The 19,294-nt window shown below is 42.8% G+C and overlaps 1 protein-coding gene across 3 annotated transcripts in view; it reads left to right on the top strand.

Annotated features, from left to right (window-relative positions):
• The window catches only part of RECK (reversion inducing cysteine rich protein with kazal motifs), a 130,888-nt gene extending 111,875 nt beyond the window's left edge, over window positions 1-19,013 (top strand). For 2 of the 3 annotated variants that reach the window (XM_075271091.1, XM_075271090.1), the window contains 4 exons: window positions 7,351-7,561; window positions 12,008-12,081; window positions 17,043-17,198; window positions 18,799-19,013. In XM_075271091.1, the coding sequence (XP_075127192.1) occupies window positions 7,351-7,561; window positions 12,008-12,081; window positions 17,043-17,198; window positions 18,799-19,005 (648 nt within the window). In that variant the 3' untranslated portion in view covers window positions 19,006-19,013. Of the gene's footprint in view, window positions 1-7,350; window positions 7,562-12,007; window positions 12,082-17,042; window positions 17,199-18,798 lie in introns of those variants that run through there. The other variant, XM_075271092.1, reaches the window with a different exon arrangement.
• The last annotated feature ends 281 nt before the right edge of the window (window positions 19,014-19,294 follow it).

The raw sequence follows: 19,294 nt of genomic DNA, 5'->3' as shown, positions 1-19,294 counted from the left end.
CTGAGGTCACTAAACACCAGCAATATTTGGGGTGGGGGCTTAAACAATGGGATGTCTTCTCCTGGTACCCAGTACTCTCCCTCTTCCATGCGCTCGGCGCTGGGCGCCTTTGCACCTTAAGTGGGAGTTGTCGAGTTGCTTTGCTCACTGCTGCATTTTCCTGTGTGTGTTCTGGTGGTAGACCACGGTGGGTTGGCGTCGTGGCAGATCTTTGTTTGTTTGAAATTTTCTTTGTATTTTATTTTTGTACTTATTTGCCTGTTTTTCTTGACTGCATCGATTGTTACTTCTCCTTCAATAAAACGAGTTAAAAAAAAAACAGTGGGATGTCATATACTTAATGCACCACTGTAAATAACTGGTAATAAGCAGAACTGATGATGATCTGTGTGATAATTTGATAAAATTTAGGACTTTTTAGCAATCCATTTAGGGAAAGTTGAAAACATAATACCCGGTGGGAGAGGAATTCATTATTGTTCTATGCTAGTTGTTAGGCAAATTAATGATTTGTGATTATTTATTGCCACTTGCCAGAGCTGATTTCCCACTTTATTATATTTGTGATATAATGAAGGGTTCTTTCTCACAGTATTTTGTGTGGTGTTTTAATTGCATATAAAACACATGCAGTCTGAAGGTTTTTTACATAAATTTTGCCTTTTTTTTATTGTTAGCCCCCTTGGCGACATGCCACATAATAGTAGAGCACTGCCATTAAGGTCATGATGCAAATCACCATACTAGTACACCTCTGGAACTGGTATTAACTCAACTTACAATGAACACCTTGCTCCAGCACCCACAGTCAAACATGACCAGACAACTAGGGAGTTTCCACAAGCATACTGCCCCTACATTGTTCCCATCCCCCCCCCCACACACACACACACACACACACACACACAGTAGGAAAGTGTTTAAAAATAAATAAAAAGAATAAATAAGTAAATAAATAAAGCCCAAAAATGTATAATAAAACTGAAACATTATTTAGTCTGCACTTTAAAAAAAATGGCATCTCACCTAACAAATATGGTATAAAAAGTGATCATTATACCCCAAAACCATGTACCAATAAAAACTAAAAAAATATGCCCTCAACAAGCTCTATCACCATAAAAATAAATAGTGTCATGATAAAAATACATCTGATCCCACAAAAAACAAACCCTCATATGGCTGCATAATCTGAAAAATACAAAGAGTATAGCTTGTGTAAGAACGAAAACCTCCAAATTACCATATCTTTAGGGCAAAACACAGCAGAAAGGTAATGTATAAGCGAATGCATATCAGAGTATACCCCAGATTTAGAGGTTACAGATGAAAACATACCAAAAAGTGACCCCGCAATAAAAAATACGGATGTGGATGGCACAACCAGTAGTTACAGAGTTTGGTCTCAACCCTTAGAAAGTATTGGTATTAGACTCCGTAGACATGAAAGTGGATGCAAAATAACATGATTTATTCACTTCAGTACACAGTGTGTAAAGTGACATTTTGGTCCTGATAGACCTTCATCAGACTCTACAATAACAAAGTGACAATGAAGATTAAATAATTGATATAGAAAGAAACCTGAAAGGAAGGAGCCACAGAGAATGCGGGAATATACTGCAATAAACCAGAATATAGAGGAGCATATGGATGAGATAGGGATATTGGTACCAGTAAGAAGTAGGGGGGTAGAGACTAGGTAAAATGAATGCTGAATAAAAGAGAAGGTGAGAAAAAAAGGTAGAAATGACAAGATGAAATTAAAGAGGACCTTTCATCAGATTGGGCACAGGCAGTTCTATATACTGCTGAATTCAGCGCACTATCAGCTTTCCCGATCTGTGTCCCAGGTAAAGAGCTGGCGGTGCCGGTAACGTAGCGCTTTACAGTCAGAAGGGTGTTTCTAACAGTCAGTCAGGTTTGTCCTTCTTCACATCAGCGCCTATCGCGCTGTACAGTGTGAGCGGGGAGGAACGTCCCCCTCCCCTCCTGATAATACTCGTCAATGGACGAGCACTGTGAGCAGAGGGAGGGGGCGTTCCTCCACGCTCACACTGTGCAGTGCGATAGGCGCTGCTGTGGAGAAGGACATTCCTGACAGTCTGTGTTCCTTTCTGACTGTGAAGAGCTACAGTACCGGGACCGAAAGCTCTTTACCCGGGGCACAGATCGGGAAAGCCAATAGTGCTCTGAATTCAGCGCACTGTTGGCTTTCCAGCAGTATATAGAACTGCCTGCACTAAATCTGATGAAAGGTCCTCTTTAAGAGATGGGGTGGAGTCAGAGGATGGACTCCAAACATGCTACAAACCCGGCTGTGGTGAGAGAATAGAAAAGGACACTGAAGTGGAGACTCTTTGTAGAATAACATGTAGACAATGCAAAATCAGTGAATCTGAAAGAAGGAATATGTAGTTAAAGAGATACATAATATAATAATGAACAATACATTAACCATACAACAGAATACTAATGTACTACATATCCATAAAGAATTCAGACGAATGCGGAGATCTCATATTCCCGGTTCATTCTGAGGGGCTCCAGAATTTGAAGTCTCTGTATCCAATATGTGTTTTGTTTTTGTTTTTTTGTTTTGTTTTTTTCAGGAGTAGGATAGGATTGACTCTTCTCCTTGGAAGGGGGCCATGTTCCAGTACCTAGAATCTCAAATGTGCCACTGTATGTTTGAATTTAATGAAGTATGATGGTATGGGTAGTAGAAGGTTCTGGCATCAGATGTTGGACTTTTGTTGCTTGATGCGGTCTAGCACATTTTGGGTGGTTTTCCCCAACGTAGGCAAGACCATATGGACATTTTTTTTAGGTAGATGACAAAGTTAGTCCTTAATGTGAGTGCGTTGACCATTGTGGGGGTGGTATGTAATGTGAACTTTAATGATGTTAGAGCACTGAGTATGTGAGAAACATGGGAAATTGCCACATTTTGGGGTACTCAGAAATTGATGGTAAGTCAGATTTGAGAACCAAAATCTGACTTAACCAATTTGTTTCTGATGTTCTGAGGATTCCTGTAACATGGTAAGAAAGGAAATTGAATCTCCTTAATCTGAGGATAGGCTTCATCTAATAATTTCGAGTGTTTTCTAATTATCTGGTGGACACAATGTGCAAATGAAAGATAGGTGTGTATGAAAGCCAGTCTTTGTGATTTGGGATCCCAAATTTGACCTAACTGTTTTCTGACTTCCCTAAAGAGGGATATCCCTGTTCCTGGAACTTGTTGCTAATTTCTGTTAGTCTCAATTATCGATTAGCAGGGTCATCAACAATATGGGAGATACGAGAGAAATGAGATTTAGGTAAAAATTTCTTTGTGTAAACAGGATGGAAGCTCGTGTAGTGCAGGAGACTGTTTCTATCAGTTTCCTTGGTAAAAAGGTGTGTACCTAGTGTATTGCCTTCTTTTCTATAGACAGTAGTGTCCAGGAAACTGATGATGTTGGGGTCAGAGTGTAAAGTAAATTGTAGCTCACGCCATATACTATTCATATAACAGGTAAATTCAAGTAAGGTGTGGGATGGGCCCAACCAGATGCAGAAAATATTGTCGATGTACTAATTCCAAATTAGAGAGTATTGTGAGAGTTAGTGTAAGAGAGTTAGTGTAAATATAGTTTTCTTCAAAAAATGCCATGTAGTTGTTGGTGTAAGGGAGCACCATGTTAGATCCCATAGCAGTCCCCTGTTTCTAAATGTAGTAGGTATCTTGAAAAAGAAAGTAAACCAGCCTCCGGCATTTCGGCAGCTGTCAAGCTCGCCTGCCGCTGACCTTATTCCTCACACTGGCCTGTGATTGTTCCGGCGTCTCAGCAGCTCGCTGTAGAGCCATTTAATGAGCTTGTTGTTGACGTCGCTGATTTCCCTCACCTCCGCTTGAGGAGAACTCTGTTAACTTCTGGCTACCTTCATAGCTCTCGTTGTTTTAGAATTTTGAGAATTTTTTTTTTCTTTTCTCGGCATGTTTAAAAGTAGCAAACTGCCAATTTGGATTAAGGGTGTGTTCCCATTCAGTGTGTCAGCACTGCCTGGAGCAGATCAGATAATATGCAAATGACAAATGAATGTAAACAATGGACTAAGGGTTAGCTGTGTATTTACACAGAGAGATAACAGACCTGGTTTTATCAGAACCTGAGATAAGCTGCTGCAAGAGCAGTTTAATATTAGAGATGAGCGAACAGCTTTCGATCAAATTGGTATTCAATCGAATATTAGGCTGTTCGAGGTATTCGATTCCAATCGAATACCATGCTGCAAAGGCACTAAAACTTTGTATCCCCTCCCACCTTCCCTGGTGCTTTTTTTTTGTACCAATAACTGTGCAGGGAAGGTGGGATAGGAAATAGGAAAATGTAGGCATGGAAAAAAAAATCTGAAAAAGTAATTGGCTGGCTAAATCAGGTGACCTCCACTTTGTACGAATAGTGGATTTCAGATTCGGTTCATATGAGACTGTGAACTAGACAGGGTTAGCTAGGAATTAGCTTTATTTAGGTGTGAATCTTACTCAAACAGCTCTTTGGTGCTCTATATACCTTCCTTGCCAGCCCGAGATACATGCAAGAGTTCCGTCAATGCATTCCTATGGGAAAAAGTCAGCTCCTGCATACTGCAAGCTACCAGCGATCCCGACTAGCATATGATGCACTGTCACAATGTGTTTTGCATTGAACTTACTCTCACATTTAGCTCTGGCTGGTAAGGTCTCATCACTTTCAAACTTCACCTACAAGCACATTTTGTGGCAGCCCATTATATGCTAGTCAGGATCCCAGGCAGCTTGCGTTATGCGGGAGCTGCCTTTTTCTCATAGGAATGCGTTGACCAGCGTTGATTGGCCGTATGCCATACAGTGTACAGCATTGGTCAATTAACGCCAGTTCAGCCGGAGGCTTGTCTGTGAGGAGGCGGAGTCTAAGATCGGTCCACAGCAGTCTCCATTGTGGTCTGATCTTAGATGTAGCAGAGTTCAGCGCACAGCTGTGCTACATCTCAGATGTAGCAGAGTTGAGGGAAAAGCTCTACTACAATTCAGGTGAAGCAGAGTTCAGCACAAAGCTCTGCTACATCTCAGGTATAGCAGAGTTGAGCTGTGCGCTGAACTCTGCTATACCTGAGATGTAGCAGAGCTGTGCACTGAACTCTGCTACACCTAAGATCGGACCACAATGGAGACTGCTGTGGACCGATCTTAGACTCCGCCTCCTCCGGCAGAACCAGCGTTCTGGCAGATTTTCTGCCATGTCGTGAGTGCCTTCCCGTTTTTGTTATTTGTTCTTGCAAGTTGGCATATGTAGGCGCACATGTATTGCCCATGGTAGTGCCCTTGAGCTGGTGGACATGTATCCCATTAAAAACAAAAAAGTTATGGGTCAAGGAAAATTCTAACAGATTCAGTACAAATTGGTTGTGGGCGCGATATTGGGTCCCCCTAGAACAGAGAAAAAACTCCATGGCTCTCAATCCCCACACATGGAGTATAGAAGCATAGAGAGCTTCAACATCTATGGAACATAGAATAACATTCTCATCCAGTGTCACCCCACCAGCTTTCGCAATAGATCAGAAGTTTCCTGAATGAAAGAAGGCAGAAAGATAACAAAAGGTCTCAGGATATGCTCTAAATATATCCTGACATTTTGACACAAACTATTTACCCCAGATACAAACAGTGTTCCTTTTAGAGAGGACAGGCCCTTGTGGATCTTAGGCAGACAATAAAAAGTCGTCTCAACTGGAGCCAGAGGCAACAAAAATTCATATTCCTTGTCAGAAATAAGTTGATCAATTTTAGTGTCATGTGACATGCGGCGTAGAATATGTATGCAGGGGCCACTGTGGGGCATTATAATATATGTAAATTTGGTGTTATACCGTGTGGGGCCATGAAAGAGGGCACTATGCCGTGTGGGGTTGGGGGGCCAAGTGTTTGCTAGTTATGCCCCTGTATCTATGTATGTGTGTGCGTGCATGTACGATAGATAGATAGATAGATAGATAGATAGATAGATAGATAGATAGATAGATAGATAGATAGATAAATAGATCTAGAATGAGAGACCATCTCTGTTGGCACACTCAGTTTCTGCACTGAGCAGTCACATTAATACAGATGAAGGCGTTCATTGCACTGGGCTAGTTCACACGTGGGCAAAGGGGAGTTTTTTGACAGCGGATTTCACTTCAAAATCAGCCCCTTTACAATGGAGCCCTATGTGAACAGCTAGCTTTTTGTTTTCCGCTAGCTTTTTTTTTCCGCTAGCTTTTTTTTTCTGCTAGTTATTTTTCAGCTAGCAGAAAAAAGAAGTGACATGACCTTTCTTCAGGCGTTTTCCGCCCGAAGAAAGCAATAGAAGTGAATGGGAGGCAAAAAACGCGTGTTTTTTTTCCGCACGGCTTTTTGCAAAAATAAGCAACGCTTTTTTTGCAAAAAAACACGCGGAAAAAACAACGCTAGCGGTTTTTTCAGCCCATTCACTTTATGGGAGGGGAAAACAGCCTGGCTTTTTTTGGAAGCGGTTTTTACAAAAAAAAGCTCCAAAAAAAGCTTGGCAATGTCCAAAAAAAGCTTCCTAATTAGGAAGCGGTTTTTTTCAGGACCAAAATAGTTTTCAACCTTTGCAACGCAGATGAAAAACCAGCCTGCCCCAGAATCCAGGCAGAGACTAAGATCACAGTAATGTGCTGCAGCCAAAAAGTGCTGTGGAAGAGACCGCAGCGGAAACGCATCACATTGCTTCCACAGCGTTTTTCACGGAAAGTCCAGAGAGTTTTCCTCTACTGATTTTCTGTTCCTATAATACCTGCACAGAAAACCCCAGCATTTCCGTAGGTATAATTGATGTTCTGCAATTTACAAAAAGACAGTGGTTTTTGAAATCGCAGCATTTCTACTGTGGATATTTATCTGCAGAGTGTGGATGGAAATAGCCAAAATCCCTTCCACTTTGCAGGTACTATGAAATACTGTGCTTTTTGCCAAATTGTGCCCTGGTCTGAAAGGCACAATGAAAGCTATTTTTTTCCACAGTGAACCTGTCCCATGTCCCAGCCTTAATATTCAATAGTTATAGTAGTAGTACGGTATATAAAATTACTGGTGTCTAGTAGTCCAGCCAAGAGGCGGTGCAGGAAAGAGAAAAGTGCCTAACAAGTCTAGCAAGTTGAACCAAATGTATCATAAATCTTGCACTACTGTGAGAATTTCGCATCAGTTTCCAACAGTCTAGTTTTACAATACAGATTCATCAGGTATTATCAGCTGTTTATAAGAGTACAATATGCAAAATATAATCTAACTGTAGAACTTTTGAAATTTTATAGCCTTTCTGCAAGTCTATGGAACCAGTCTGCGGACATAATGGGGAAACATATGCTAATGTCTGCAATGCTTATTCCGATCGTGTTGCTGTGGATTATTATGGCAGGTGTCAAGATGTTGGGATATTCTCACAGAACAATATTCATTCGGAATGTGCCTCTGTAAAGTGTCCTACCAAGCCTAAGGCTGGCTGTAAAGCAGTCATACCTCCTGGTAAGTACATTTGCTATCGAGTTCAATTTAGGTTAAGGGTTAATTCTTATTTTATCCCAGACGACCCCTTTAATTTTATGTAAATTAATAGTATAAGAAACCTTGTAATTTATCTTACTGGAGATAAATGTTTCTTTCTTTACTTATCTGGCTGTTTTCCCATTATCTCCCTTCCAAGATGACTATCCCTATGAAATATCTGCTGAATTCCTTCTTGCTAGAGTTCACATCTGCGGTGGAGAGAAAAGTTATGCACAGAGGACTCTTCTCTCCACTGGTTTTAGCAGGGCCGGCTCCAGGTTTTTATGGGCCCTTGGGACAGAGCCTCAGTGGGCCCCCTTGTAAAGGAGGTGGTGGAGTCGAGACACTGTGCGTTGCAGATGAAGCGAGTGACGTCATGCAGGAGTGTGGCGTCACCAACGCCATACCTCCCAATCTTTTAAAGAGTAGAAAGAGGGGCAAAATGTGCGGCGCGCTCTGCGCGCCGCTGCAAATTTAGCTCCACCCACTTTTATGTTGATTCCACCCATTCTCATTCATTATGTTCTCCCACACAGTATAATCCTCCTACAGTCACCTGTAAATTATATGCCCCCCCTCCATCTCTCCCCCAGTTTCATATACACCCTTCCTCTGCCCCCAGTTTCATGTCCCCCCTCCATCTCTGTCCCCAGTTTCATCACGTTCTCCCCCTTCATCTGCCCACAGTTTCATGTCCCCCCATCTCTGCCCCAGTGTCATGCCGTTCCCCCCCTCCCCTTCATTTGCCCCTTCAGTTTCATTGGGCCCCCTCCATCTCTGTCCCCAGTTCCATGCCGTTCTCTCCCCACCCCCTCCATCTGCCCCAGTGTCATGCTGTTCTCCCCCCCCTCCATCTGCCCCAGTGTCATGCTGTTCTCCCCTCCCCTTCATTTGCCCCTTCAGTTTCTTTGGGCCCCCTCCATCTCTGTCCCCAGTTTCATGCCGTTCTCTCCCCACCCCCTTCATGTTCTCCAGTGTCATGCCGTTCCCCCCCTCCCCTTCATTTGCCCCCCAGTTTCATGGGCCCCCTTCATTATGTTTCACCTTACTATGTAATACAAAACAAACACTTACACTCACCTTCTATCACTCACCTTCCCTCGTTCCCCCGACGCTCCTCTCTCTCTCCCTCCAATCACATACGCGATGCAGGAGCTGTGAGATCAGCTCCTGCTTAGCTCCGGCCCGGCTTGCGTGTGTAGGCGTGATGCGATGACGTCATCGCACCTACACACGCAAGCCGGGCCGGAGCTTTAAAGCAGGAGCTGATCTCGCAGCTCCTGTATCGCGTATGTATTCCAGCTCATCGGCGGACGGACGCCGATGAGCTGAAATTGTGACAGGCAAGTGCCGGGGGGCCCCCAGAGGCTCTGTGGGCCCCGGCACTTGCCCGACTATGCCGTGCGCTGACGCCGGCCCTGGGTTTTAGTATAAAAATATACTCCTGGCAGACTGCATCATAGTCTATTGTTGTTATAGTGGTTCGGGTCCCCAAGACCCGTGCCGAGATGTGAACCTATGCTTAGTCAAACAGAAGGCCACGGAAGTGTAATTTTACAGCTCACAATAGAAGCCTGTGGAGAGTAGAAGAGGAGTCGTGAGCAAAAACTGAGTGAGAGAGGAGGCGCAGAGGCACAGATGACACTGTTAACTGCTAAAAGTTGAGCTTTCTGTCTTATCATACATGAGTTATTTTCTTGCTCAGTACTTTCTCTGTTGTCCTATACAATACTGCTACAGCTTACAAGTAGAATATGTAAATCTGTTTCCCAAGGTGTAAATAGGGAAACAGTGCCTCTGTTTGCTGCCCTCTACGGGAAATTCCCTTGAACATCATGCCCGACTTCCCAACAAGCCTTTCCTGCAATGATGCGGAATTTTGCCAAGTCAATATCCCAGCTGTGGACAGTGCTGTTTCAATCTGGTTGGATCTCTTCAGCACAGACTAGGGAAAACCTACTTGGCAGAGGTGAGAGACTTCTAGACTAGGTTATGGGTGTAATGTCACTCCTTGAGGAGAGACCACCTTCTCAGGTGTGTGGAGTCTTACAAAAAGCCCTTTTAGCTCCACTAGGGGATTATGAGAAGAATATGCAAACGGAGGCATTGTTTCCCTATTTACATCTTGGGAAACAGATTTGCATATGCTTCCCATAATCACCCAGTGGAGTTTAAAGGGCTTTTGTAAGACTCCACACACCTGAGAAGGTGGTCTTTCCTCAAGGAGTGACATTATCCCCATAACCACAGCTTACAAGTGTCAGAGAGAGAGGAAGTTATGGACCAGTTTCTCTATCATTTTCTTTGTGATTTCAGGGATATATATCATCCCAGTTTGACTTCACTCACCAGCTCAGGGTGAAGTAAAATTCAGACAGAGCCAGCAGAGAGGAAAATTGCTAAAATACAGAATTCAATTAATGACCAGAAGTATTGCCCCTCAGTATAGCACCATGTAATTTAGTAAAGTTTGTTGAAATAGTTTTAAAACAGCTTAAATAGTATTTGTGATTGTTTGTTTGAACTTATAGACCAGGAGTTGTCAATCCCCCGGCATGTGTGCCTAGAGCGGTACGCAAGGCTTATTTCCCTGGCATGGGCAGCCTGAGTCCTCGCCCAGCTGTTTAGATCGTACCAAACAATTCCAGAGTATAATAAGCAAAGGGACAAGACTGGTGACAAACATAAAAATAATGTTAGGGGGCGTTTGCACTAGCACCGCTGTCCACTGAATTGGTTTTTAAAGTAAACCACCAGTGTCCATATGCAGCCTCTCCACCTGGAAACAGTTTTTTTGCACGGATACAAAGTCCTGCATGTCCGATTTTGTGTCCGTGCAAAAAAAAAAAACGTTTCCAGGCGGAGAGGCTGCATACGGACACCGGTTGCTTTGAAAACCCATTCTAATGAATGGGTTTTAAAACTGACCACCCGCATGCTGTCCCCTATCCAGTTTCTCCGGGCATTAAGACAGAAACTCCTGGGCAGACAGCGGCGCTAGTGTGAACATTGCATTTCTCACCCTCCCTGTGTTCCGCTCTATTCTCTTCGGCACTTCTGCTGAAGAAATCGCTGGTAGGTAGGGTTGAGCCGATCTTGAAATTTCGGGATCGTTTTTAAAATCTGATTTCCGATCATTTTCCATTCGAACCCGATCCCAATTCCGATCCTAATGCAAGTCCATGGGATTTTTTTTAATAATCGAAGATTGGATTTTCAAAACGTTCCTATTCACTACACAGAAAGGAGTCCAAAAATTGTTTACTTATATCCCCCTGGTATCTACTCTTCTGTTTCCTCCCTGCTGTGCCACATACTGGACTCTGCTACATCTCCATAACTGTACATTGACTTTTCTATCTACTCTTCTGCTTCGTCTCTGCTTTACTGTATGTATGTAGCACAGCTGAGTATATGGTAAAGCAGGGATGAAGCAGAAGAGTAGATAGACAAGTCAATGTACAGTAGTGTCTATCTACTCGCGAACTTCAGCCATGGCTTATTATATGGCGAGTGCCTCATCGTCCTCACAGCAGCGCAGCACAGAATGATTTACCGCAGCCTGCCACTCTTCTGCTTCATCCCTGTTTTACCGTATACTCAGATCTGCTACATCTGAGATGTAGCAGAGCCGAGTATACGGCACAGCAGGGAGGAAACAGAAGAGTAGTACGCTCCCATAGGAATGAATGGACGCAGACGGTACGCAGGGGGTTAAGTAGCCGGACGCCAGCAAAGTCTGCGTGCCAGCCACTTCCATTCATTCCTATGGGTGCGTGCTATTTGAAACGGGCGTTTTGAATAGTACTCACTAATCTGATACTATAGCTTTTCCCACAATGATTGGCCAGTAGCAGATGAGCAGACTCTCTGCAGCTGAGTCGCTGCCAGAACATCCCCAAAGTGTGGACTGGAGGGGGGTGGAATGACAGGTCCCACAACCAACTTACCTGCCATTCCTAAAAATCCAGCCCAGTAACCAGAACTCTGAAATAACCCTAAGCAGACAATAGTTATCTGCTGAGAAATGTTCTTGCTAGAGTTTTCTCATCTCACCCACCTTAGTAGTCCATTACCTGAACAGCCATTGGCTTACAACATGTATTGCAGTGTATAGGAGGCTGTCAGCCTATGCAGACACATGGGCTGGCAGTCTCCATACCTGGCAGGATCAACCAGGTACATGGAGGGACACATGGATGGCAAACCCCGGGTCACTGATCAGACCTCAGGCTGTCAATTAGGGACACTGGCACCCACCCCCGAAACCATGCGGGGGGTGCCGATCGGGGCCCCTGCACATACAGAAATATAAGCTTTTCCTGCTCTGACATGCTACCCGCAGTAGGCATGATCGATTTAATAGGTCTGCTTCATTATCTTCCTGTAGATTATCTATAATTTGATGTTTTTTTTTCCATGCAGGTGCTTGCTGTCCTTTATGTGCTGGAGTTCTGAGAATATCGTATGACAAAGACAAGTTAGACAGTTTTGCTGAGGTATTGTAACATATCCAATAAGTTATTTTATTTATATTAGAAATAAATAGATATCTTCTAATAATTTGAAAGTCTTTCATATTTTCGCATGTCCAATTTTATATCTGCCAATAAAACTTGCTGACACTACCATAGATCTCAAGAATTGGGGTGTTTTGCACCTTAGCTTTTAGTGGAATGGCTAGTTAAACAGTGGACAGCGCGCACTACTCCTTTAATTTGAATAGGGACTGCCAGAAAAAGCCTAGTACTGTCTGATCAGCCATTTTAGTCAAAATTCGGGTATAAAACACTCTAATTCTCAAGATCAGCAAGTTACCCCTATCCTTGCATACTTGATTTAAATAGAATATCCCTTTTAAATCATATAGATCAGAAGAAAAAGCAACAACAGGATGTACTCTGCTAGCTCTGTCCTCTGTAAAGTTCACTGACTTCTTGTCAGTGAAGCATGTGAGAGACACTACAAAAAAGTATTGCTGAACAAATGCTTTCTCCATCGCTTGTGGCTGGATGTACAGTATATGGGCTGATTCAGTTGAAATCACTCTCTTGATGATTTATATCTGCTTGTTCCCTTGGCATGAGTTTTCATGGAAAGTTTAAATATTTGCAGAGTTTTGCTGGGCAGACCCTGGCTATCAGTTTTTCTGCTGCTAATATTCCCATTATGAGGTGCAGCAAATTTCACAATTTTCTCTCACTTGCTGGGGACATGAACGATAAGGAGCATTCCCTGTTGTCCCACTTGCAGCACAATACGGGGTATTTCTGCCCTTGTGTGCCGGTAGGACTGGCGGAATTTTTAATTAGCCAAAATTAGCATATGCATGGCTACAACCCTATAAGAGGGTACAGGAACCCCCCGCCCCTCGCATGTTTTTTTTTTTCTGTCCTTTGTGACTGGACAGGTGGTGGAGGCCCTGTGGCCTCCTGTAGGGGTTGGAAGAAGGTGTTTTTAAATCCTTCTTCTTCTTTCCCTTTTCTTTCTTTCTGAGAGAAAGATTTAGGTTTTGTCTTACCTGCTTTGCAGGGTGTTCTGATTTTGTTCAGCTGTGTTACAGCTCATTCACTGCCCAATAAGGTAAGCGGGGTCCTCTCCAGCTTTTCCTCTGTGTTTAGAGCAGAAATTAAAAGCACTAATACCTATTGCTATGGGCACTCTGTCATCTTCCTTTATGTTTAGTGCAGAATCTAAAAGCACTAATATATCTGCTCATTTTACGAGGACTTGTACAACATCCGCGGTCATTTTGTGGATCTTGCTCCGTCGGCCCTCTGCGACAAGATCCGGAAATATTTCTCCGAAACCCCCCTCCCTACTCTCTAGAGCACCAGTAAGGCGGCACTTGAGGAGCCTTTTTCATTGGAGGAGGTCTCCTTTGCCATTCAGGCCTCTCCCCTGGGTGAATCCCCGGGCTCAGATGGCTTTACCGCACGTTTTTATAAATGCTTTCGCGATTCTCTAGCCCCTGTAATGTCACACGTATTTAACAGTGTCGGCGACTCTGCGTCATTTGCTTCGCAATCCCTCGCGGCCCCTGATCACAGTACTCCCTAAAACTGTCAAGGACCCCGCCCTCCCAGCCAGCTACCGCCCGATCTCCCTGATCAATATAAATGTTAAGATCTTCGCCAAATTGCTTACGAATAGACCGTAAATAGACAATAAAGTTGGTTTTATTTACAGACGCGAAGCTTGGGACAATATATGCAAAACTATATTGGCTGTCTCGGTGGCTCGTTCTTCCAAGCTGCCTTTGTGTTTGCTATCAGTTGACACCGAAAAGGCGTTTGAGCAGGCTCATTAGAGCTTCCTGCGTGAAATGCTTTGCCATATTGGGGTGGGTTTTGTTTTTTTGAGCAAGGTGTTCGCCCTCTACGGTGACACTACTGCACGGGTTAGAGCTAGAGCATTCAGATTTTTTTTTCGGTTGGGAACGGCACCCGTCAGGGCTGCCCCCTGTCGCCATTGCTTTATGCCCTAGTCATGGAGCATCTTGCCGTGGCGATCCAGTGCTGTTCGGAGATCCACGGCATGCAGCTGGGCTCCCGCCAGACGACCTCTTATTGTACATCTCACAGCCACGGGTGTCGCTCCGCGAGTGTGCTCGCTTTGGCTATCTTATCAATTTTAAAGTCAATCTTTATAAAACGGAAGCTCTCCACGTTTCGCTCCGCCCGGCGGAGATTGCCGTTCTCACACGCGAGTTCCCGTTTCGTTGGCAATCTACCTCCTTTAAGTATCTCGGAATTCATATCCCGCCCGACCCGTCCCACTTGTTCCGACTGAACTACCTTCCACTCCTTGAGAGGGTTATTTCTGATTTGCGCTTTTATGGTGCTAAGTCATTATCTTGGTTCGGCCGCATCCATGCCCTTAAAATGGACATTCTCCTGAGGTTCCTATACCTGTTTCAAACACTCCCCATTCAGTTGTCCCGTGACTTCCTTGATCGCGTCCAGCCCTTATTTGGGAAATTTGTGTGTCGAGGAGTAGACTAAGTTTCTGTGTTCTCACCCGCCGTAAGGGCAGAGGGGGAACAAGTTTGCCAGATATTAGACTGTACTACCGCTCCTCAGTTCTGCTTTGTCTCTTTGACTAGCAGTTCCGACGTTGCGACAAACAATGGGTCGCTATAGAGGCTGACCTGATCTCGCCCTCTCTCTCTGCCCTGCCGTGGATCCCGCCGCATTTCCGCCCTAAGTCTTCAGGACACTCACAACTTACATTGTAATAAAGGTCTTTTATGTATTTTTGTCTACTTCTGGTTGCTTGTGTGATTACAACTGGGATATTATTCACAGACAGCAAGCAGCTTTCCTGACTGTGCTAATAGATTGTTCTTTTCCTGTGTCATGTCTGCATGGTAGATGCTAGAATGGAGAGGATACCACCAAATATCTGCCCTATGTTTACTGTTCAGGATTCTTTAATCACCTATAAGATAGTCACTTCAGCTTTTCTCAGCTATTTGTTTGTTCTTGTACAGTTACCCTTTGCACAATTACATTTAGACAAACAAAACTAGTTATAATGGAAGGAGAACAGACTGCTCCTTATGGTATACACCCAGAGCCTCAAAGGCAAATGCAAAATGCGTTGCAGCCATAATGTTGTTATCAGCATAAAAACTGGCAGTACACCATGTATAAAGGCTTAGGGCGGGTTCATACCTGCGCCCGGTCTCTGCTTTGTGGGTTTCCGTCTACTGTCCAAGAAACTGGACAGAAGATGGAAACCCGGCAGTCAGTGTCCGCCCTTGAGAGTCTTCTGGTCTCCGCGGCGAAATAATTTTTTTTTTTAACTGGACACAAAGTCCTGCATGTCAGACTTTGTGTTTGGTTAAAAAAAAACTGACAGAAGACGCTCAAATGAATGGGTTTGAAAACTGACTTCCGGTTTTCATGTCCTGTCATAGCACTGAGTTCCTAGAAAGTACCTGTACATATTTAAACTTTTCATGAAAATTCAAGTACCTTTTAAGTCCTTAATATTTAATTTATTATACAGGGATTTGCCAGTTTTTAGAGAAGGTTCTGTTGTCATTTCAATTTAGGCTCCAGTGATTACTACTGAGGAGATTATTATGGCTCCTAATCCAGCTAAAAGAAAGTCAGTAGTAATGTTTTTCCTAAAAAAAATTTTTTATTGATTATGCCCTCCAAGATGGAGAAGTTTTGAGAATTTACCCTATTAAATACTGGTTCTGGCCCAGAAAAAATACAAATTTAAAGATCAGACAGGAGCAATCAACAAATAACCTCTCCAGATATGCAGTACATTGTAAGAAGATATATGGTAAAGTACTGGAAGGGGTGTATATCTGCTGCTTAAGATAAAAAAAAAAAATCCAGAAAGCTGTCTTGTCTTAGTATAACATAGTTTCAGAGACACTGTTTCTTTAGACCACATGCACATGACTGAATGTGCATCCGACGGGGGGCTGAGTTTGTAGCGGAAAGCACTCAGATGACACTCAGAGTAACATGACTCATGACTGCATGCCATTATGCATTGAGGTCTATAGGAGCTTTTGATCCATGTATGCCATACATGCTAATCTACTAATATGTGATATGTAATGGACCCCAATGTCTGTTAACAACAAAAGAATGTAAAAAGTTTACTTGCTATATAAGAATAAAGAAAAAGATATTACATTGTCCAGACTACACCTTATAGGACTATTAGTAAATAAAAAGATTTAATACAGTTACAGACATATTTAACCTGAGTACAAAGGACTCACATGTATGAGGTAATGTACGAAATAAATAGGAGCAGTGATATACATATTTAAAGTAAAAAAAAAGTGGCTAGCATAAAAATTAAATATTAGCAGTGCCATCCATAGAGATGTAAGCACAGGTGCAGTACACTGCCAGAAAATAGAGACATCTTTGTCCTTTTATCCACAAGAATAGCTGCTTCTGCAGAGTATTTATGGTTCCTCCAGTTACACACGTGGACAAAATTGTTGGTACACCTTGTGTAATAAAAGAAAAACCCACAATGGTCACAGAAATAACTTGAATCTGACAATAGTAATAAGAAATAAAAATTCTATGTAAATGATCAAATAAAAGTCAGACATTGCTTTTCACTTCAGCAGAATGTTTTTTAAAAATAAAACACATGAAACAGGCCTGGACAGAAATGATGGTTCCTTTAACTTAATATTTTGTTGCACAACATTTTGAGTAAATCACTACAATTCAATGATTCCTGTTACTGTCAATGAGACTTTTGCACCTCTCAACAGGTATTTTGGCCCACTCCTCATGAGCAAACTGCTCCGGTTGTTTCGGAGCTGCCTAATGCTAATGCTGCCCACAGACATAAGACAGCTATCAAGCTAAACAATGACCGGCTTCTAGTTTTCTCCATAAATGTTCATGTTGATTTCTGCTTGATTTGTTATGTTATATGTATAATGACAAACTGTACATTTTAACAGGCAACAAAGAAGTGGCCTCTAAGTATCTTGGACATACTACAGAAAATAAGACTTCATGTATCTGTACCCCAGTGTGATGTATTTGGATACCTCAGTGTGGAATCAGAGATAATTGTCCTTGTTATGCCAGTTGACAATCAAACAAAACCAATACAGGTAAAATTATTCTCTCTGTAGGTTCTGCTAAAAGTGTTTTTCCACCATTGATCGTTCATCCCTGTGTGCTCCAGCCCTGAGCTGTAGACGCGATGTGGTAATGTCACTCACATCATGCCTGCAGCTCCCTAAACAGTCCGGGACAAAGGACTGCACAGAGCGGAAGGAGAATGAGGAGCAATGATTATGCAGTGCTTTATTAGAGGAGTCATTAAACTGGGGGCAGATAAAGGGAGGACATTAAACTGGGGGGAGATGAGGAGGAACATTAAACTGGGAGAGTGACATTAAATGGGGGCAGCTTGAGGGGGACATTAAACTGGGGGCAATTTGTAAGGGGACATTAAACTGGGGGCAACTGGAGGGGGACATTAAACCATGGGGTATTTGGAAGGGGGCGTCTGCCTCTAGTTGCCCCAGTTTAATTTTCCCCTTCAACTACCTCCATGATTTAATGTCCCCCTCTAGTTGCCCCCAGTTTAATGTTCCCATCCAGCAGCCTCCAGCTTAATGTCCTCATCCAAGTACCCCAATGGTATAATGGCCCCCTCCAGCTGCCCCATTTTAATGCCCCCCCCCCTCTGTTTTTTCCTACTGTGGGGCAATTGGTGGGTAACCTTACAATGTGTGGGCATATAATCTTAGGGTGACTGTAGGAGGAGTATACTGTGTGGGAGCACATAACAAAATGGAAGAGAATGGGTGGAATCACCACTTCTCTTAATTATGAGTACTAAATAACAACACAGATTCAGACCCAATGACAAGGTCTATTCTAGATACGTAGCAGTAAGAGGCAGAATAGTATGAATATTGTCTAATTCCTTGCCAGGTGATCCAAACCCATCTGCTCCAAGCAATTAGCCAAGGGACCAACTCTTGTCTTTATTAAATTTATATAATTGTTGTAGATTGTGGGGATAACGTCTATCCTTAGGGAGAGACCACCTTCTCAGGTGTGTGGAGACTTATACAGCCATAGTTGCTCTACTGCAAGGGAACATGGGAAGAATATGCAAATCTGTCTCCCAAGATGTAAACAGGGAGACAGTGCCTCTGTTATGCTGCCCTCTATAGCAAGCACCCTGAACAACATACCCGACTTCCCAGAAGTCTTTACTGCATGATGCGAGGTTATAACCAAATCAATTTCTCAGCTACGGACGGCACCGTTTCTGTCTCTTTGGACTTTATCATCGCAGCCTAGAGAGAATTGAAGAAATAATGTCTCCCTGTGGCCTCCAGGTAATCAATAATGTACCTCCAGTGGCCCCACACAAGTAATAATAATATTCCCCAGTGGCACCCAGGCAAGTAATATAAATTCCCCCCACACTGAAATTGCGCTATGTAAATAAAAAACAGGTTCTTCACCAGGCATCACTGACTGTTGCCTGAGCAATCGCTCCTGCTCCCCTTTTGAACCTGCTTCTTATATCTAACTATGCAACTATTTCAATTGGGTCTTGCAGTTGTGTCTCTGATTTGTAAATAAAAAATAGTGCTACATGCTGTACATGTAATGTATTTCCTGTTACTTTAACCTGTATAATATAGATAATGAAATCAAGTTCTCAAACTGTGTTTTTGTTTTGTTTAGATTGATGCGTGTAATAAAGAGGCGGAGAAGATAAATTCTCTTATAAATTCTGACAGCCCAACTCTGGCATCTCAGGTGCCATTATCAGCTCTCATTACATCTGAAGTTCAAACATCACCAACACTTCATTCCAGCTGTAATATCATAAAATGTAATATGTATTATTTATGTATATATATCCTGATTACTCTTTTGTGCACTCTCTGAAATGTATTATATGCTGCATTTTTTAAAATCCACAATGTATAAAAAAAAATATATTACTTGACTTAAGCTAGATTCACACTGACACCTTTAAGTTTGTTGTTCTGATCAGTGATAGGATCAGAAAAACAGACTGAAACTTTGACAGAATGGCAGATGCAGGTTACGGTTAAAAACAAGATAAGAGATTTCTTCTTTCTTGTGTGTTTATTTTTTCAAATGGAAGATCAAGTCTTGCTCCATCTGCATTCATCATTCTGCCAAAGATTCAGTCTGTTATTCTAATCCTATG

This window comes from Leptodactylus fuscus, chromosome 4 (assembly GCF_031893055.1).
Source record: "Leptodactylus fuscus isolate aLepFus1 chromosome 4, aLepFus1.hap2, whole genome shotgun sequence".
NCBI classification, from domain to species: Eukaryota; Metazoa; Chordata; class Amphibia; order Anura; family Leptodactylidae; genus Leptodactylus; species Leptodactylus fuscus.
Note: the sequence above shows the minus strand (reverse complement) of the source record. Positions and strands in the feature narration are given on the sequence as shown.